The sequence below is a fragment of the Lynx rufus genome, unplaced genomic scaffold (assembly GCF_022079265.1).
Source record: "Lynx rufus isolate CCGP_SWC_20201006 ecotype Redwood Valley unplaced genomic scaffold, mLynRuf1.p SCAF_26, whole genome shotgun sequence".
NCBI classification, from domain to species: Eukaryota; Metazoa; Chordata; class Mammalia; order Carnivora; family Felidae; genus Lynx; species Lynx rufus.
In genome coordinates, this window is record NW_025814841.1 from 6,901,252 (window position 1) to 6,917,562 (window position 16,311).

The following is a 16,311-nucleotide window of genomic DNA, read 5'->3' on the forward strand; positions in this document are numbered from 1 at the left end:
GCGGTTCCCGGCACTTCCAGGGGCAGGTCGGCTCCGGGGCTGACCGCCTGGCCCGGTCCTCCCGGCCGTGCGTGGAAGCCGCCCCGTAGTTAACTCGTTAAACGCCGACGGGTTCGAGGCGGAACCGCTGTCCAAAGTCATTCCCTATGTCAAAGCATACGTGGCGAGCTACAACTTACAAAATATGTGTACCCTTCTCCCATTTACAATTTACGAATGAAGTTACTAAACCTTGAATACAATAATTAATTGCACCCAACATCAGAGTACCATTTTCTTACGTTAAAGGACTAGGAGAAAAAGATAATGCGAAAGTGAAATAAAATCCAAGTGATTAAATCATTTAAAAATGAATTTAGCAAAGAAGTGATATAAAATAGGTACCAAGTTTTTAAAGGGAGCCTTAAAAACAATAAATTTCCCATTACAATGCTTATGCAAACGTAAATTCCTTTGATCTTAATTGAAAGATTTCAGAGCCCACTTTGGATCCTCTTTCTCTCTCCCTCCCCTGCTTGAGCTTGTGTGTGCGCCCGCTCAAAGTCTCTCTCTCTCAAAAATAAACGTTAAAAACAACGAAAGTAAAAAGAAAACCACAAATATTTAAATGAAAATCAGTGGATGCTCACCTTAAGGCAAGCGCTGAGTATAAAAACACACATACAAGCGTAATAACCAAAACGGGCTTCATTATGAACACAATAAAAAGATCTTGTTATAGCAATAAATCCTGAGATTGGACCCAGTAAGATTATTAGAGCAAGGCTCCAGTGTTCGTCATCTGGTATCTGCTGCTCAAGTCCCCTCCCAGCATAAAACCAGATAAAAGCATAGATGAGTGTCAGCAGAAACAAGACAATTTAGTACTATTTTCTATTACCTTGTACATTATCCCCTCAAGTCTGTCTATTACTAAATAGCTGCAGTTTATTTGGAACTTAATACGGGTCAATATCTTTACATAATCATTAATCCTCAAACCAAGTATTATCATCCCCAGTTAACAAATGGGGCAACAAAGACACAAGGAAAAAGCTAAAGAATGTCCTGGAGCAAAAGAGCTAGAAATCAGCATAACTGGATTATGGGATTCCAGGGAAATGAACTGAAAGTCATACCTCTTTCCTTAAGATTGAAATGTCTTTGAACAGCTTTGTTAGTCTCTACAAAGGTAAGCAGAGGCCCAAACATGAAAGACCTGTGAGTTCTGGCGGTACTGAACTGTGGAACATTCCAGAGGAGTTGTTCAGGAGGTGGCTCCAAAAGTAGCTCAGAGGAGTGGCCTTATCTTGACTCTTCAGATAAGTCCTAATTAGCTTGGGAGTTGCTGATATAAACAGGTTCATCGAAGTTTGGGTATGGATGAGGTCACTCAGATCTTCTGAAGGATTCTTAAAAAATACTAATACTTAAAGGATGATCAGAAGAAAAACCTCCAATGAGATGGAGAAGTATATAGAAATGAGGGAAAACCCAGGAGGGAGTACTGCCTCAGAAACCAAGAAAGAGTATTTCAGGGAGAAAGGACTCAACAGTTACAAATATCAAAGGAATGGATGGCCAGCAGTGTCAACTACATAAGGCCTATAGAGAACCATTAGATCTAAAGCCACAAGGACTTACTTCAGTAGCCTTCAATAGTTTGGGTAGTTGGTAGATGCAAAACTCCTCAACAAAAATAGCAAACCAAATCCAACAGCCTATACAAGGATTATACACCATGACCAAGTGGGATTTCTCTCAGGAAGTAGTTCAACAGTACAAAATCAATATACACACCACACATGAATAGAATAAGGGGAAAAACCACATGACCACAACTGACATTGAGAAAGTGTTTTACAGGGACACCTGGGGCGCCTGGGTAGCTCAGTTGGTTAAGCATCTGACTCTTGTTCTTAGCTCAGGTCTTGATCTCAGGGTCATGAGTTCAAGCCCTGTGTTAGGCTCCACACGCTGGGTGTGAAGCCTACTTAAAAAAATAAAAATAAGTAAAAACAAAAAGCATTTTACAAAATCCAACACCTTCTCATGACTTAAAAAAAAAAAAAAGAAAACCACTCAGAAAACTAGGAACAGAAATGAAATTTCTCAATCTGATAAAGTACAATTATGAAAAACTCAGTCAACATCATATTCAATGGTAGAGTCCTAAAAGTTTTCCCCTGAAGATCAGGAACAAGACAAGGATACTATTTTCACTGCAGCTACTCAACATTATACTGGAAATTGTAGCCTGATCAATTAGACAAGAAAAGAATAAAATAAATTAAAAAATAAAATAAAATAAGCATCCATATTGGAAGGGAAAAAGTAAAACCATTTATTAACAGATGACATAATTGTTATATATTATTATATATATTTTATATTATGCATATGTGTTTGTATGTGTGTGTTTATATATATGTGTGTGTGTATAACACACACACGCGCACACACACACACATACTAAAAAGCAAATTCAGCAATTTCAGGGTGTAAGATATACTAGCAATGAACAATCTGACAATTACAACAACAGTCCCGTTTACAATAGCGTCATACGAATAAAATTTAGGAATACATTTAACCAAGGAGGTGAAAGACTTGTACGCTGAAAACTACAAATCATTGCTGGAAGAAAACCAACAAATGGAAAGGCATCTCTTCATTACCGATAGGATGACTTAATTTTAAGGTACCCAAAGTTATCTACAAATCTGGCATAATTCCTAACAAATTCTTACAGGCTTTTTTGCAGAAATGGAAAAGCTGATCCTCAAATTCATATGGAATTTACAGGAGTCCAGGATAATCAAAACAATCTTGAAAAAGAACAAAATCAAAGGACTTACACTTCTGATTTCAAAACTTACTAAAAGTTCCAGTAATCAAAACAGTGTGGTACTGACATAAGGATAGACATCTAGACCAACAGAATAGAACTGAGAGTCTGCAAACCCATATTTATCTATGGCCAGTTGATTTTTGACAAGAGTGTCCAAGTCCATTCAATGGGGAAAGAATAATCTGACAAATGGTGTTCAGACAATGCATTTCCACATGCTGAGGGGGAAAAAAAAAGCTAAGTTGGACCCCTTCCTACATCAATCAATCAAAATAAGTTAGTAATCTAAATATAAGAGCTAAAACCATAAAATTCTTAGAAGAGAACATAAAGGTAAATCTATATGACCTTGGATTTGGCAAAGGATTTTTATATATGACATCAAAGGCACAGGCAACAAAAGAGAAAATAAATTGAGCTTCATCAAAATTAACAACTTTTGTGCATAAAAGGGTATTATTAAGATAGTAAAAAGACAACCCACAGAATGGGAGAAACTGTGTGCAAGGGTCTAGTATCCAGACTATATAAAGTGCACTTATAATGCAACTATAAAGAGACAATCTAATTTTTAAATGGGCAAAGAACTTGATAAACATTCCTCCAAAGAAGCTAAACAAGTAATAATAAACACGTAAGATTGGTTAACATAGTAAGTCATTAGAAAAATGCAAATCAAAACCATAAGGAGTTACCCCTTCACACCCATTATGATGGTTATAATCAAAAAAGTAAACTGTAACAAGTGTTTCAAGGATGTGGAGGAATTAAAATCCTCATATATTGGTGGGACTATAAAATGGTATAGCCACTTTGGAAAATAGTCTGGCAGTTCCTAGAGAAGATAAACACTGAGTTGCCGTGTAACCCAGCATTCTACTCCTAGTTATTAAAATTAAAAACACATGCATAAACACAAAACTTGCATAGCCACATTATTCATAATAGACAAAAAAGTGGAAACAGCCCAAATGTACATCAACAGATAAAGTGTAGTATTATCCATGCAATAGAATATTTGTCCATAAAAAGGAATAAAGTACTGACACATGCTGCAACATGGATGGACCTTGAAACTATTATGCTAAGTAAAAGGAGCCAGACATAAAACACCACATATTGTATGATTCCATTTATATGAGATATTCAGCACAGGCAAATCCACAGAGACAGAAAATAGTGGTTGTCAGGGGATGGGTGATGGAAGTGACTGTTAATGGGTATGACATTTCTTTTTGTGATGATAAAAAAATGTTCCAGAATTAGACTGTGTTGATGGTTGCACAACCTTGTGAATATATTAAAATCCACTGAACTTGAAAAGGATGAATTTCATGATATATGTATCCTATCTCAAGTTAAAAAAAGGAATGCTTATTTCACTTTACCCTTGATGAGTCAGAGGATACTTTCTTTCTTTTTTTTTTTTTTTAAACCCCCATGTTGGCCAATTTGATGGGAGAGAAAAGGAATCTTTTCCCTTTTTTATTAGCAATACAAAATTTGTTGATCACTTAATTTATCCATTGGTGATTTATCTGTTCATACACTTTGTTCATTTCAGTACTGGGCTATTTTAACATTTGATTATTGTTTTTTAAAAGCTCTTCATATTATAAGGTTATCAACTGCTTGTCATTTTTCTTAGTTTGTCATTTGTCTTTTAATTTTTTTTATAACATCTGACTTATACAGGTTTTTCACTTTTACAGTCAACATCATTTACCTTTCTTTTCATGATTTTGTCTATTAACTCTGTGAAATCCCTACCCTTCCACCTTCTTGATCCCACTGACTCCAGGACAAGAGAAATAACTGTATTTTATTCTTCTGTGAGTTACTATTTAATTTTCTTATATTTCATTTTTAAGTGGGGAATAAGCAACAGCACTAAAGAGGGGCTAGATGCTTAATTTTCTCTGATTGCTTCTCACAGACTCTGTAAGAAGACAAAATAAATACTAAAGCCTCTGACAGCTAGTTGTATAATGATGGTCACGTCTAAATGCTCTCCAGTAGGGAAAGAAAACACAAATAGATGGGGAGTTCCCAAGAAAGCCCAGAAACTCAAATCCCCAGACCTAATCAGCCTGACATATAGATATTTCTTCATACTCGTCCTTGGAAGGGCAGGTGAAGGAAACCTATCATTTGTCTTGTCTCAGTACCTGATACAGAGTAGGTGCTCAATAACTGTCAGCTATTAAGTTAAATCCACTGGTTATGTTATACCTCAGTCGGGATGAACTGGGCCTGGCCAACGCAAGTGGTGCTCGCAAGGGAGCAACATTATCAGCCGAGGTTAAACAACACTAAATGCTGCATTTTTCCATGGCCTTCAGGGCTCCCTGCATCATACCCCATAATGACTAGGAATTCTTTCTCGGAATGTGGTGATATGGGGAAACACATGCAAGGATTCCATCCTAATAACATCCCTCTGGGCTTTCACATTATTTCCTAGAAGTGACTTCGATTTCTCCTGTCTTGTCCAAGGCTCCAGGACCTCTAACAATGGAACTCGGTAAGGTGAGCATAAGATAGCCTCATTGATTTTATTTCATCTTAAAAGGACTACCTCTGTGCTTCTAGCCATTTATTCCACCTATGGATTTGCTTTCCTGATAAAAGGGAACTAACTGGTCTTAACATTTACATTCCTCTCAAGACATTTTTGTTTTCGGAATCTCACATATTTTTAAGTATTCACTTATCTACAAAATAATTATTGAGGGGCACGAATGACAAGATCAGATATGGTTCCCTTAAAGCTCTAGCTGCTTGGAAATCTGAATGAGAATATTGCTTCTCTGTAGTTCTAATGTTAGGGATAACCACCTAACTCAGAGAGAAACATCTTATGAACCTATTAAATGATATTACATAACAATCCTAACTTAGATTACTAATCATAGAATATTACTCATTGTTTAATGATTAGCCCTTCCCTGTTTATGTTTATTTGTGAGGAGGGCTGTTTAGTATCTCTCCCTCCCCCAGCTTTATTGACATATAATTGACATATAACATTCCTTGTGTAAGTTTGAAGTGTACAACGTGATGATTTTATATATATACATATACATGCACACATATATACACATATAAATATGTATATACATATATTGCAAAATGATTACCATAGTAAGGTTACTTAAAACATCCATCACTTTACATAAACTTTTTTTTGTAGTGAGAACATTTAAAATATACTTTCTTAGCAACTTTCAAGTATATAATACCACATTTTTAACTATAGTCACCATGCTGTAAATTAGCTCCCCAAAACTTATTCATCTTACAACTGGAAGTTTTCACTCTAACCAACTTATCCCCCATGCCCCCACTCCAGGCAACCACTGTTCTACTCTCTATTTCTACAAATTTGGCTTTTTTTTACATTCCACACAGAAGTGAGATCATACGGTATTTGCCTTTCTCTGACTTATTTCACTTGGCATAATGTCCACCTATGTTTTTGCACATGGCAGGAATTCCTTCTTTTTTTTTTTTTTTTTTTTGTGGCCTAAAAATATTCTAGTGTGTGTGAGTGTGTGTCTTACATTTACTTTATCCACTTATCTGCTGAAGGACACTTAGGTTGTTTCCATGTCTTGGCTATTGGGAATAATGCTGAAAAGAACAAAAGGGTACAGATACCTCTTTAAGATAGTGATTTCATTTCTTTTGAACATATACCCAGAAATAGGATAACTGGACCATATGGTAGTTTTATTCTTAATCTTTTGAGGAACCTCCATACTGTTTTTCATAGTGGCTCCATTAGTTTATATTCCCACCAGCAGTCAGCAAGTGATCCCTTTTCTCCACATCCTTGCCCACATTTGTTATTTCTTATCTCTCTGACGACAGCAATTCAAACACATTTGGGGTGACATCTCATTATGGCTTTGATTTGCATTTTCCTGATGACTGATGTTGAGCCCCCTTTTCTGTATCCACTGGCCATGTGAATATCTTCTTTGGAAAAATGTCTACTCAGTTCTTATGCTCCTTTAATCAAAAATGATCACATTGGTTTTTAACTCACTTGTTCCTCAACATAGGTTCAGCCTCTGATAAGAGTCAGTGAGCACAAGGGAGATAAACACCAAATTACATCTGTTTCTTTGACAGTGTAGCCTGGTGATGTTCAGTCTGGACTTCATAGAGTATAGAACATATACTTTCTTAGTTGGCATCCAGTAACCACTTTTATGAGATAGACTTTGGAGTCACACAGATTTAGGGCCATATCCTAGCCACGTGACTTACAGCCAGTGCATATGCGGCAAATAACTACAACTGTCTAGGCTTCCATTGCCTAATCTATGAAAGTTTGCATTATAGCTTTCTTGAGAATTAAATAAAATAATCTATATAAAACACTTTCATAGTTCTTCAAATGTGCTAATCTTTCAAAAAAAAAAAAAAAACTAGTAATGAGAAAGGCAGCTCCTGTCAACATGGAGTAAACACACTCCACCCATCTCTCCCACTGAATATAACTAAAAATCTGAAACAGAATTGATGCAGCAGGCACACGAGGACACCGAAAAGTAAATGGTAGCAGCCCAGTTGGGAAAAGGAACTAGAACCTGAAATACCACCAAACCAGCAGTGAGTTTCTGTTTTTTCTTTCCTCTGATATCTCCTAACCTGGGTCAAAGGCCATCTAAAACCCAGAACTGCTGCACTGGGTGTGGGGAGAAAGAGCTTCAGGAGAAGCCCTCTATTTAGTTTATCTAAAGCAACAAGTTAGCTGGCACCTATGAGAGAGAGTTGGGGAAAACCTAGTTTTTTCTTTTTTCCTTTCTATCCAGTCCCAGCCCCCAGCCAATCCTGCAGCAGCTGCAGAGGCAGCAGCAGCCAAGTAGGTACCTAAACTCTTATCTCTGGTCAGAGAAGCTGTGTCCCAAGCATTCTTCCCCATTGCTTTTCTTCTCTGTCCTGTTGCTGCTTAGTCCTGGAGGCACACAGTCATGGGAAGTGTGCGGTAGAATAGGGAAATTAAAAGTCTGGCTTTCTAGCTAGAGGAATGGGAAGGAAAACCATTGGAAACCAGAAAGAGTAGAGAAGAATCACAGAGAGAAGGGAACTCAAGAAAACAATTGCAAAGAATTGTATATGGACTGGACGCACCCTCCAGGTGATCTATATGCATGTGACCCTAAACGTCATTCTGAAAATTTTGAGACCGGAATCACAGGGGAAGCCACTGCCCAGACCCCAGCTAGTCACAGAGTTGTGTACAGGTGGGACAGATCCAAATAGCATTGCAAAGGTCTTGAAACTAAACTGACATTAGAACCATATTCCACAGGAATGCCTGGGTGGCTCAGTTGGTTAAGTGTCTGACTCTTGGTTTTGACTCAGGTCACGATCTCACAGTTTTGTGAGTTCAAGCCCCACATCGGGCTCTGCATTGGCAACACAGAGCCTGCTTGGGATTCTCTCTCCCCACCCCACCCCCCAGCCCTTCCCCCACTGTGCTGTCTCTGTCTCTCTCAAAATAAATACATAAACTTAAAAAAAACCCCATATTCCACAGAAGTTGGGTAGGAAAACTGTTACCTTAACCTAATCAGATTAACTGCTTTAAAAAAATTCTCCATAAGATTTAAACAAGACTGAAAACCACATAATATTTAAAATTGCTAGTATACAGTACACAATTACTTAACAAATGAGGAAGAGAGAAAATATTAACATTTGGCAAGGGGAAAAGACAATTAAGTAATGCCAAACCCCAGATAACACAGATGTTAATACTCAAAGACTTTTAGTGACTATTATAACCATGTCCAAGAAATAAAGCCAAACTCTCCCAAAATGGACAGAAAGACTTAAAAACTTTGCAGAGAAATGTAAGATTTTTAAGAAATGGAAATTTTAGAGTGGAAAACCACAATAACCAAAATTTAAAATTCACTGAATGGGAGCAACAGTAGATTTGGGATCAAAGAAGAAAAAAATCAGTGAACTTGAATATAGATCAATAGAAACTTTTCAATCGTAAGAAAAAAAAAAAAGAAAAAAGCCTCAAGGCCTTGTGGGACAATACTAAGTGGTCTAACAATTGTGGCATAACAGTCCCTGTGGGAAAGGAGAAATAGTATTGTCCCCCCAAAAAAACTTTTGAAGAAATTATGACAGATCATCGGTTACCAAGGTTTGAGGTGAGGGGAGAATTTGGCTAAAAGGAGAGCAAGGAGTCTTTGGTGTGATGGAATTGTTCTGTATCCTGATGGTGGTGGCTGTCACATGAAATTATATACATGTTGGAACTGCATACCAAAAAACTCCATTTTCACTATATGTAAATTTTTTAAAAGAGTTTTTAAATATTTATTTATTTTTGAGAGAGAGCGCGAATGAGCATGAGACGGGGAGGGGCAGAAAGAAAAGGAGAGAGAGAATCCCAAGCAGGTGCTGCACCGCAAGCCCAGAGCCCCACACAGGGCTCGAAACCATGAACCATGAGATCATTACCTGAGCCGAAATCAAGAGTTGGGGACTTAATCGACCAAGCCACCCAGGGGCCCCCCACGTAAGATTTTAAATGATCTCCTTTAATTTTAAGACACTTGGCTTGTTGACACCTTTAGATGAATATAAACCTGTAGAACAATATTTGCTGCCAGAATTTATTTAAAGTGGCTGAAAGGTGAGTCTCAATCCTTGAAAAACTATTTAATGTCTCCTTTTTTTTTCTTTTTTTTTAAATCCTTTTGATGCCCTCTCTTCTTTTCCTATCTCCCTGGTGCTCTTAGTCTGTTTCCTTTTTTCTCTTCCTCCTTTTTTTTTCGGTCCCTTTGTCTTTATCCTGTCTTCACTGATCATATATTGTCTTGAGCTATATATCTTACGTTATATTTCTGTCACTGAAAAAATAACAATGTTTACCTCTTTACTTTTTTAAGTTGAATGAACATTTTATATTTCTCTTTCAAAATTAAAATATTCTGTCAGTTACTTGCCAAGTTGAGTTCTGTCCATGAATGATTTTCAAAACTGTTGCTTTCCCTTTGAATGCTGGGGTGGGGGGTGGGAGGCTACTCTCAGAAGGGGGTAGAGCCGCCCACCCACCCCCCTACCCCCCACAAGGGAGTAGGTGGATCTTCCCCCTTAAAGCTGATGTAACTATCATTATTTTGTATTATGAAGATAAAAATTTACCTAGTCTAGATTCTTTTAAAAAAGTTATACCAGAGGTGAAATTATGCCTATTTCTTTTGCATATATAAAAAATTTTTTTGAGAGGCACATGTAGCAATTTCCCAACAATGCATTCATCTTTGTCCTATACTCCTGTGAAGGCAACATATTTTGTTTACAACCAAGTAGATATATACGGAACAATCATCTAGGAGAAAGGTAAAGGTTAAGGTTAACTTGCAAATGGCTGGTACATGGATAATATGATAATATTACTGGTATTATCAGTATACCATGATAATCAGGAATTGAACACCAGAGAAGTGTACCAGGTTAAGAAGAAAAATGGGTTTGGAAGATTATATTAGGAAAAACATAAAGAAAAAACTTGCTTGTGAATTTATAAGGTAAAGCTAGAGTTTGGTAGACTAAGAATTTTGATAGAAAGAGAAAATTTGAGCCAGCTCATCATATAAAAAGGGAGGTTTTTGCATAACCAAAAGAGAAAACATGTTTTACTCTTATCTCCGCTGTTGTCTTCATGTTTTCTTCTGCTGTCCTTTCCACCTTCATCCTCTGAGTTTTCTACTTCCTGGATTACCATTCTCTTCCCTTTGGTTTCAGTCTTAGGTGCAGGTTTAGAATTTTTCAGATCTCTTTCAACCTCCAACAAGGTCTTCTGCAACATAACCACCATGTTAAAGAAAATTTCTTCCTTTAATTAAAAACATAACCATCCTGTCAGGTAGGAATATGAAGATATTAAAAAGTGAATAAAGATATCTAAGATAACACTTTTTATGGTGACCTTTCTTTCCTTTTTCAAACAACTTCATTGGTTTGTCTGATTATAATCATACATGTCCATGGTTAAAAACTTAAAGCATAATGAGCATGAAAAAGAAAGAAACCACCTAAAATCCTACCACTCTGATAACACTGACATTCTGACATTTCTACATATATTTTTACATGTATGTATACACAGTGAGACACAGTTTTATACAAACAAAATCATGACTCATTTTTTTTGAAGTAATGTTAAAAGTTCTACATGTTTTATGCCAATTAGAATGAAAAATACACATATATCAAAATATTTTTCTTCCCTCCCTTCCCCCAATTTTTAACAGCTTACAGAGGTATAGCTGACAAACTTGTATACTTCAAATGCACATGTTGATAGCTTTTGACCATAATAAATATATCCATCATTCCCAAGTTTCTTCCTGTTTCTTTCAACTATCTCCTTTTTGGCCCTCCCCTGTATCAGCTGTTCTTTTTGTCATGATAGGTTAGTTTATATTTTCTAGGATTTTATATAAATAGAATCATACTATATGTACTTTTTTACTCAGCATAATTATTTTGAAATTCACCCACACTGTTGTATATCTCTATCAGTTCATTCCTTTTTATTGTGAGTAGTAGTCTATGGTATGGATATAACAATTTATCCATTCACCTATTGAAATATGTTTAGGCTGTTATTAATTTTTGGCAATAAAAAAGCCATTATGAACATTTGTGCATAAATCTTTGTATTGACATATGCTTGCATTTTTCTTGGGTAAATACATAGGAGTGGAATGGTTAGATCGTACGGTAGGTGTATGATTTTAAGTTTATTTTTTTCACAGGAAAATATTTATTTTAATTTACCATACATATTTACATTTTAGGAAGTTGCTAGGTCGGTACATTTTCCTCTGTAGGTTTAGTTTGAGCTTCAGTTAGCATTTTCCAAGATCTTTCCAATGGCTTATCCCATATTGTAACATGTGCTCTTAAGTGTATAGGTAAAGACAGACCCTGGATTCTTCATACAAGACTCAACTGGGTGGTTTGAAGATTGTGAACTGCTGACACTTCCTAATGGAAACAAATACTTGTTCTTGGACTAAAAGGACCCTCACTCACATCAATGAAGTGACCAATCTGTGTAGCTTCACTATTCTCTCAGGGTTCTGAGATGACTGCTCTTCTATGAAATCCATTTTATACTTGCTGTCTTGAAATATCTCTAATGTCATTTTTGTTTCCACTTCCAGAGTTTCAAATGGAAGATGTTTATAAATTAAAACACGAGCATCTTCTGTGAAGGAACACAGGTTCTCTTTTGTTGGCATTCACTTATCACGTCTCTTATCCAGAACTGCATCATAGCAGAAGGCTCCAGAGATTACAGAAACCTCTGGAGCTCTGACCAAACTGACCACACATTCATCTTTGAATGCTCATCATCATGGCACAAGAATGCTAATAAGCCTTATTCATTTCTACTGGACCATGATCTTTGAAAGTAAGGAATTCAATTTCCTGGGATGTGGTCAAAGGTTTAAACATGTCCCCAGGTTGTCCATCCACAAGACCCAGAATTGACTTCCTGCAGGATCATTCACTCAAATGGATAGCACAACTATAAGGAGTTGAAATGTTTTTATTCGTCACAAAGACAGTGCCAGGGTCAGTTTTCTCATCGTGTTTAAATTCAGTCTTCTCAGTTTGAGGATTTAATGATAACTGCCTGTTTTTCTCTTTATTAAAGACATCATTCTGCATTATTTGCTTGTTTGCTTCTTTGTTATTGAGTTTTGAGAACTTTACAGTTCTTCCTCAACTTATAATGGGGTTATGTCCTAATAAGCCCATCATAAATTGAAAATGCATTTAATACACCTAACTTACCAAACATTGTAGCTTATTAGCCTAGCCCAACTTAAACGTGCTTAGAACACTGATATTACCCTATGGTTGGGCAAAATCCTCCAACACAAAGCCTATTTTATAATAAAGTGATGAATACCTCATATAATTTACTGAATACTGAAAGTGAGAAACACAGTGGCTGTATGGGCACAGAACAGTTGTGTCTCGCTTTCCCTATGTGACCACATGGCTGACTGGAAGCTGCCACTCACTGCCCCTGCCCAGCATATTGCTAGCTCGGAAAAAAATCAAAATTCAAAATTCAAAATTCAAAGTACAGTTTGTACTGAATACATATCACTTTGGCACCATTAGGAAATCAAAAAATTGTAAGTCAAAACATTGTACGTTGGGGACCATGTGTATATTCGTGATGCAAGTCCTTTGTTGGATATACAATTTGAAAATATTTTTTTTCCTTAGTCTGTGGTTTGTCCTGTTTTTTCTTCTGATGATGTCTTTCAGAGAGCAAAAGTTTTAAATTTTAATGAAGTCCAATTTACCAACTTTTTCTTTTATGAATTTTATCCTATGTTTCCTTCCAGAACTCTTATATTCTAGGTTTTACACTGAGGTATATGATCCATTTTGAGTTAATCTTTGCATATAGTTAAAATATAAATGGTTAAGTCTTGAAAGTTAATATGTAAATATGAAATTATATTGGGTAGTGACATTAAAGGTGGTTCTGCTTGTTTAAAAATTTTTTTTAGAGAGGGACATCTGGGTGGCTCGGTTGAGTGTCTGACTCTTGATTTCAGCTCAGGTTGTGATCTCACAGTTCGTGGGATTGAACCCCGTGTTGGGCTCTGTGCTGACAGTATGGAGCCTGCTTAGGATTCTTTCTTCTTCTCTCTCTCTGCTTTTCCCACTCACATGCACCTTCCTTCTCTCTCTCAAAATAAATAAACAAGAAAAAAATTTTAAGAATATTGTCATACAAACTTTTCAATAAATATACCACCATAAAATGGAAATACTATGGGAAAAAGACGTATTTTTTTCAGCTGGGCCCTAAACCTAATCCATGGAAATGCTGACTTGATAAATCCACCAGGGACATTAACTACTACTGAGAGAGTGAGACAGATAACCCAAAAGGTGCATGTGGAAACAGTGACAACTTACTGCTGAAAGTTTCTCCATGGGTTTCTCATATTTCTAAATCTGTTGTGAGCAGAGGCAATAAATGACATTTGTTCCGGACTATCTTTTTGAGGATGTTTGTACTGAGAACAGCCTTGGAAAACAGAGAGTATTTCCCTTCAGAAAAGAGAGAGGTATATTTGCTCTCCAGTATAATAAAGATATTTCCTTCTGGAACAGAATTTTGGATAGGTTTGCTTGTATTCCACTATAAAAGATGGGGGATTCCTAAATTTGGGATTCCTTGGCTGTGATATAAACTTGCTGAGTGTGCAGCATCTATCTGGGCCACTCTGCACCTCCCTGGGGCACTTGGGGGCCAGGGCAACTGAAGTGAACTTGAAGCTCATCAGTTTGCTATAGTGTGAATAACACAATACTTTGTGTCTAACCCAGAAGTCTTGCTTCTTCTGCTAGGCTCCCTTGTTAATTTGCAAGAAGGGTAAAATCTCAGACCCCTCACTGTTCTCAACACTTACCTCTACTCTTTAGGCCTCAAAACAAAGCCCAGAGTGCATATATGAATCAGTCTGCTCAGTCAGGCAGCAAACACTGTCAGTGGTGCTATGCTTACCATGCACTCTTCTATGGCCATAGAGCGCGTGCCTAATCCTACCTAGGAAACTTCCATACCACTCTGCATGATAAATTGAGATTGGCTCAGAGAAAAGCATTGCTTACAACACTGCAGGAAAGAGAAAAATTAAATATCCCCATTATATGATATCACTTATATGTGAAATCTACAAAAGCCAAATTCATAAAAACAGAAAGTAAAATGGTTATAATGAGGGGCTGGTGGGGTAAGGACACTGGGGAGATGTTGTTTAAGGGTACAAACTTGCAATTAGTAGATAAATTAAGTTCTGGAGAGCTAATGCATAGTATAGAGATTATAGTCAGCAATACTGTATCCTAAACTTCAAAGCTGCTAAGAGATTAGATCTTAATTGTTCTTACCACAAAAGAGAAATAATTATGTGATATGACAGAGGTCTTAGCTAAAGCTAAGGTGGTGATCATATTGCAATACATAAATGTATCTAATCAACACATGTACACCTTATACATATATATATCTAAATCAATAAATAAATATCCTTCAGAAGTAGGCTTATAGTTTTGGACAATTTAAAAGTCTGCTTTCGGGGCGCCTGGGTGGCGCAGTTGGTTAAGCGTCCGACTTCAGCCAGGTCACGATCTCGCGGTCCGTGAGTTCGAGCCCCGCGTCGGGCTCTGGGCTGATGGCTCAGAGCCTGGAGCCTGTTTCCAATTCTGTGTCTCCCTCTCTCTCTGCCCCTCCCCCGTTCATGCTCTGTCTCTCTCTGTCCCAAAAATAAATAAACATTAAAAAAAAAAATAGTTTTAAAAAAAAAGTCTGCTTTCTTCCACTTCAAATAGATATTAACACTTTAGGGTGTTTGGGATACACCTAGTTTTTAAAGCTGTGACCTAATTCTCAACATCATTCATCCAGCAAGACTGATACCATTTTAACATAAATACAGAAATAATAGAATTAGGTGAGGAATCACTTTCTGTACTTACTTTGGCCAACTCATTATCAGGTTCAACATTCAGTACTTTATTCAAATCTTCTATAGCTTCCTGGAGCTTGTTTTGATGTTTATATGTAGTGGCACGGCGCAGAAGAGCTGAAAATTTACCGAGAAAAAGTTAAATCTTTTAATGTACACTAGCATGGTTAGAACATATTTTTCTTTTCTTTTTTTAATGTTTATTTGTTTTTGAGAGAGAGAGAAAGAGACCTAGCAGAGGAGGGGCAGAGAGAGAGAGAGACACAGGATCTGAAGCAGGCTCCCAGCTCTAAGCTGTCAGCACAGAGCCGGACGCGGGGCTCAAACTCACAAACCACAAGATCATAACCTGAGTTGACGTCGGCCACTTACCCAACAGTCACTCAGGTGCCCCTAATTTGGTAACTATTTAAAACTGATAATGAATGCCTTTATAGCCCCATCATTATCCAGGTATAATGAGAGAACTTTGTATAGTTACTATTTTGAGAAGAATCAGGCTCAGAAATTTTGAAAAGTGAGAATTTTATATCTGATATATTTTAATATGCTATCTTAAAATGTAAATTTGACCGATTTGCTTCTAGTCTTAGAATGAGCCATGAATCAAACCATAAGAGACTCTTAAATACAGAGAACAAACTGAGGGTTGATGAGGTAGGGGCAGGAGAGAGGGGAAAATGGGTGATAGGCATTAAGGAGGGTACTTGGGATGAGCACTGCGTGTTGTATGTAAGCGATGAATCATGGGAATCTACTCCCGAAGCCAAGAGCACACTGTATACACTGTATGTTAGCTAACCTGACAATAAATAATATTAAAAAAAAAAAGAATGAGCCATGAAAATCTAAAGGATAAATCATTTTCACATAAATTTAATGAAAACTGTTGCACTAAAAGTACTATGACTACGCAGAAGGCAATGTCTA

General features: G+C 36.9%; 1 protein-coding gene and 1 pseudogene across 2 annotated transcripts in view; both read right to left on the minus strand.

The window, feature by feature from the left end:
• The window catches only part of SPAG1 (sperm associated antigen 1), a 67,361-nt gene that overhangs the window by 27,282 nt on the left and 23,768 nt on the right, over positions 1 to 16,311 (minus strand). For both annotated transcript variants that reach the window (XM_047088925.1, XM_047088924.1), the window contains 2 exons: positions 15,392 to 15,498; positions 10,508 to 10,667 (listed from right to left, as the gene is read on the minus strand). In XM_047088925.1, the coding sequence (XP_046944881.1) occupies positions 10,508 to 10,667; positions 15,392 to 15,498 (267 nt within the window). The remainder of the gene's footprint in view (positions 1 to 10,507; positions 10,668 to 15,391; positions 15,499 to 16,311) is intronic.
• On the minus strand, positions 11,506 to 12,612 carry LOC124519005 (39S ribosomal protein L39, mitochondrial-like; annotated as a pseudogene).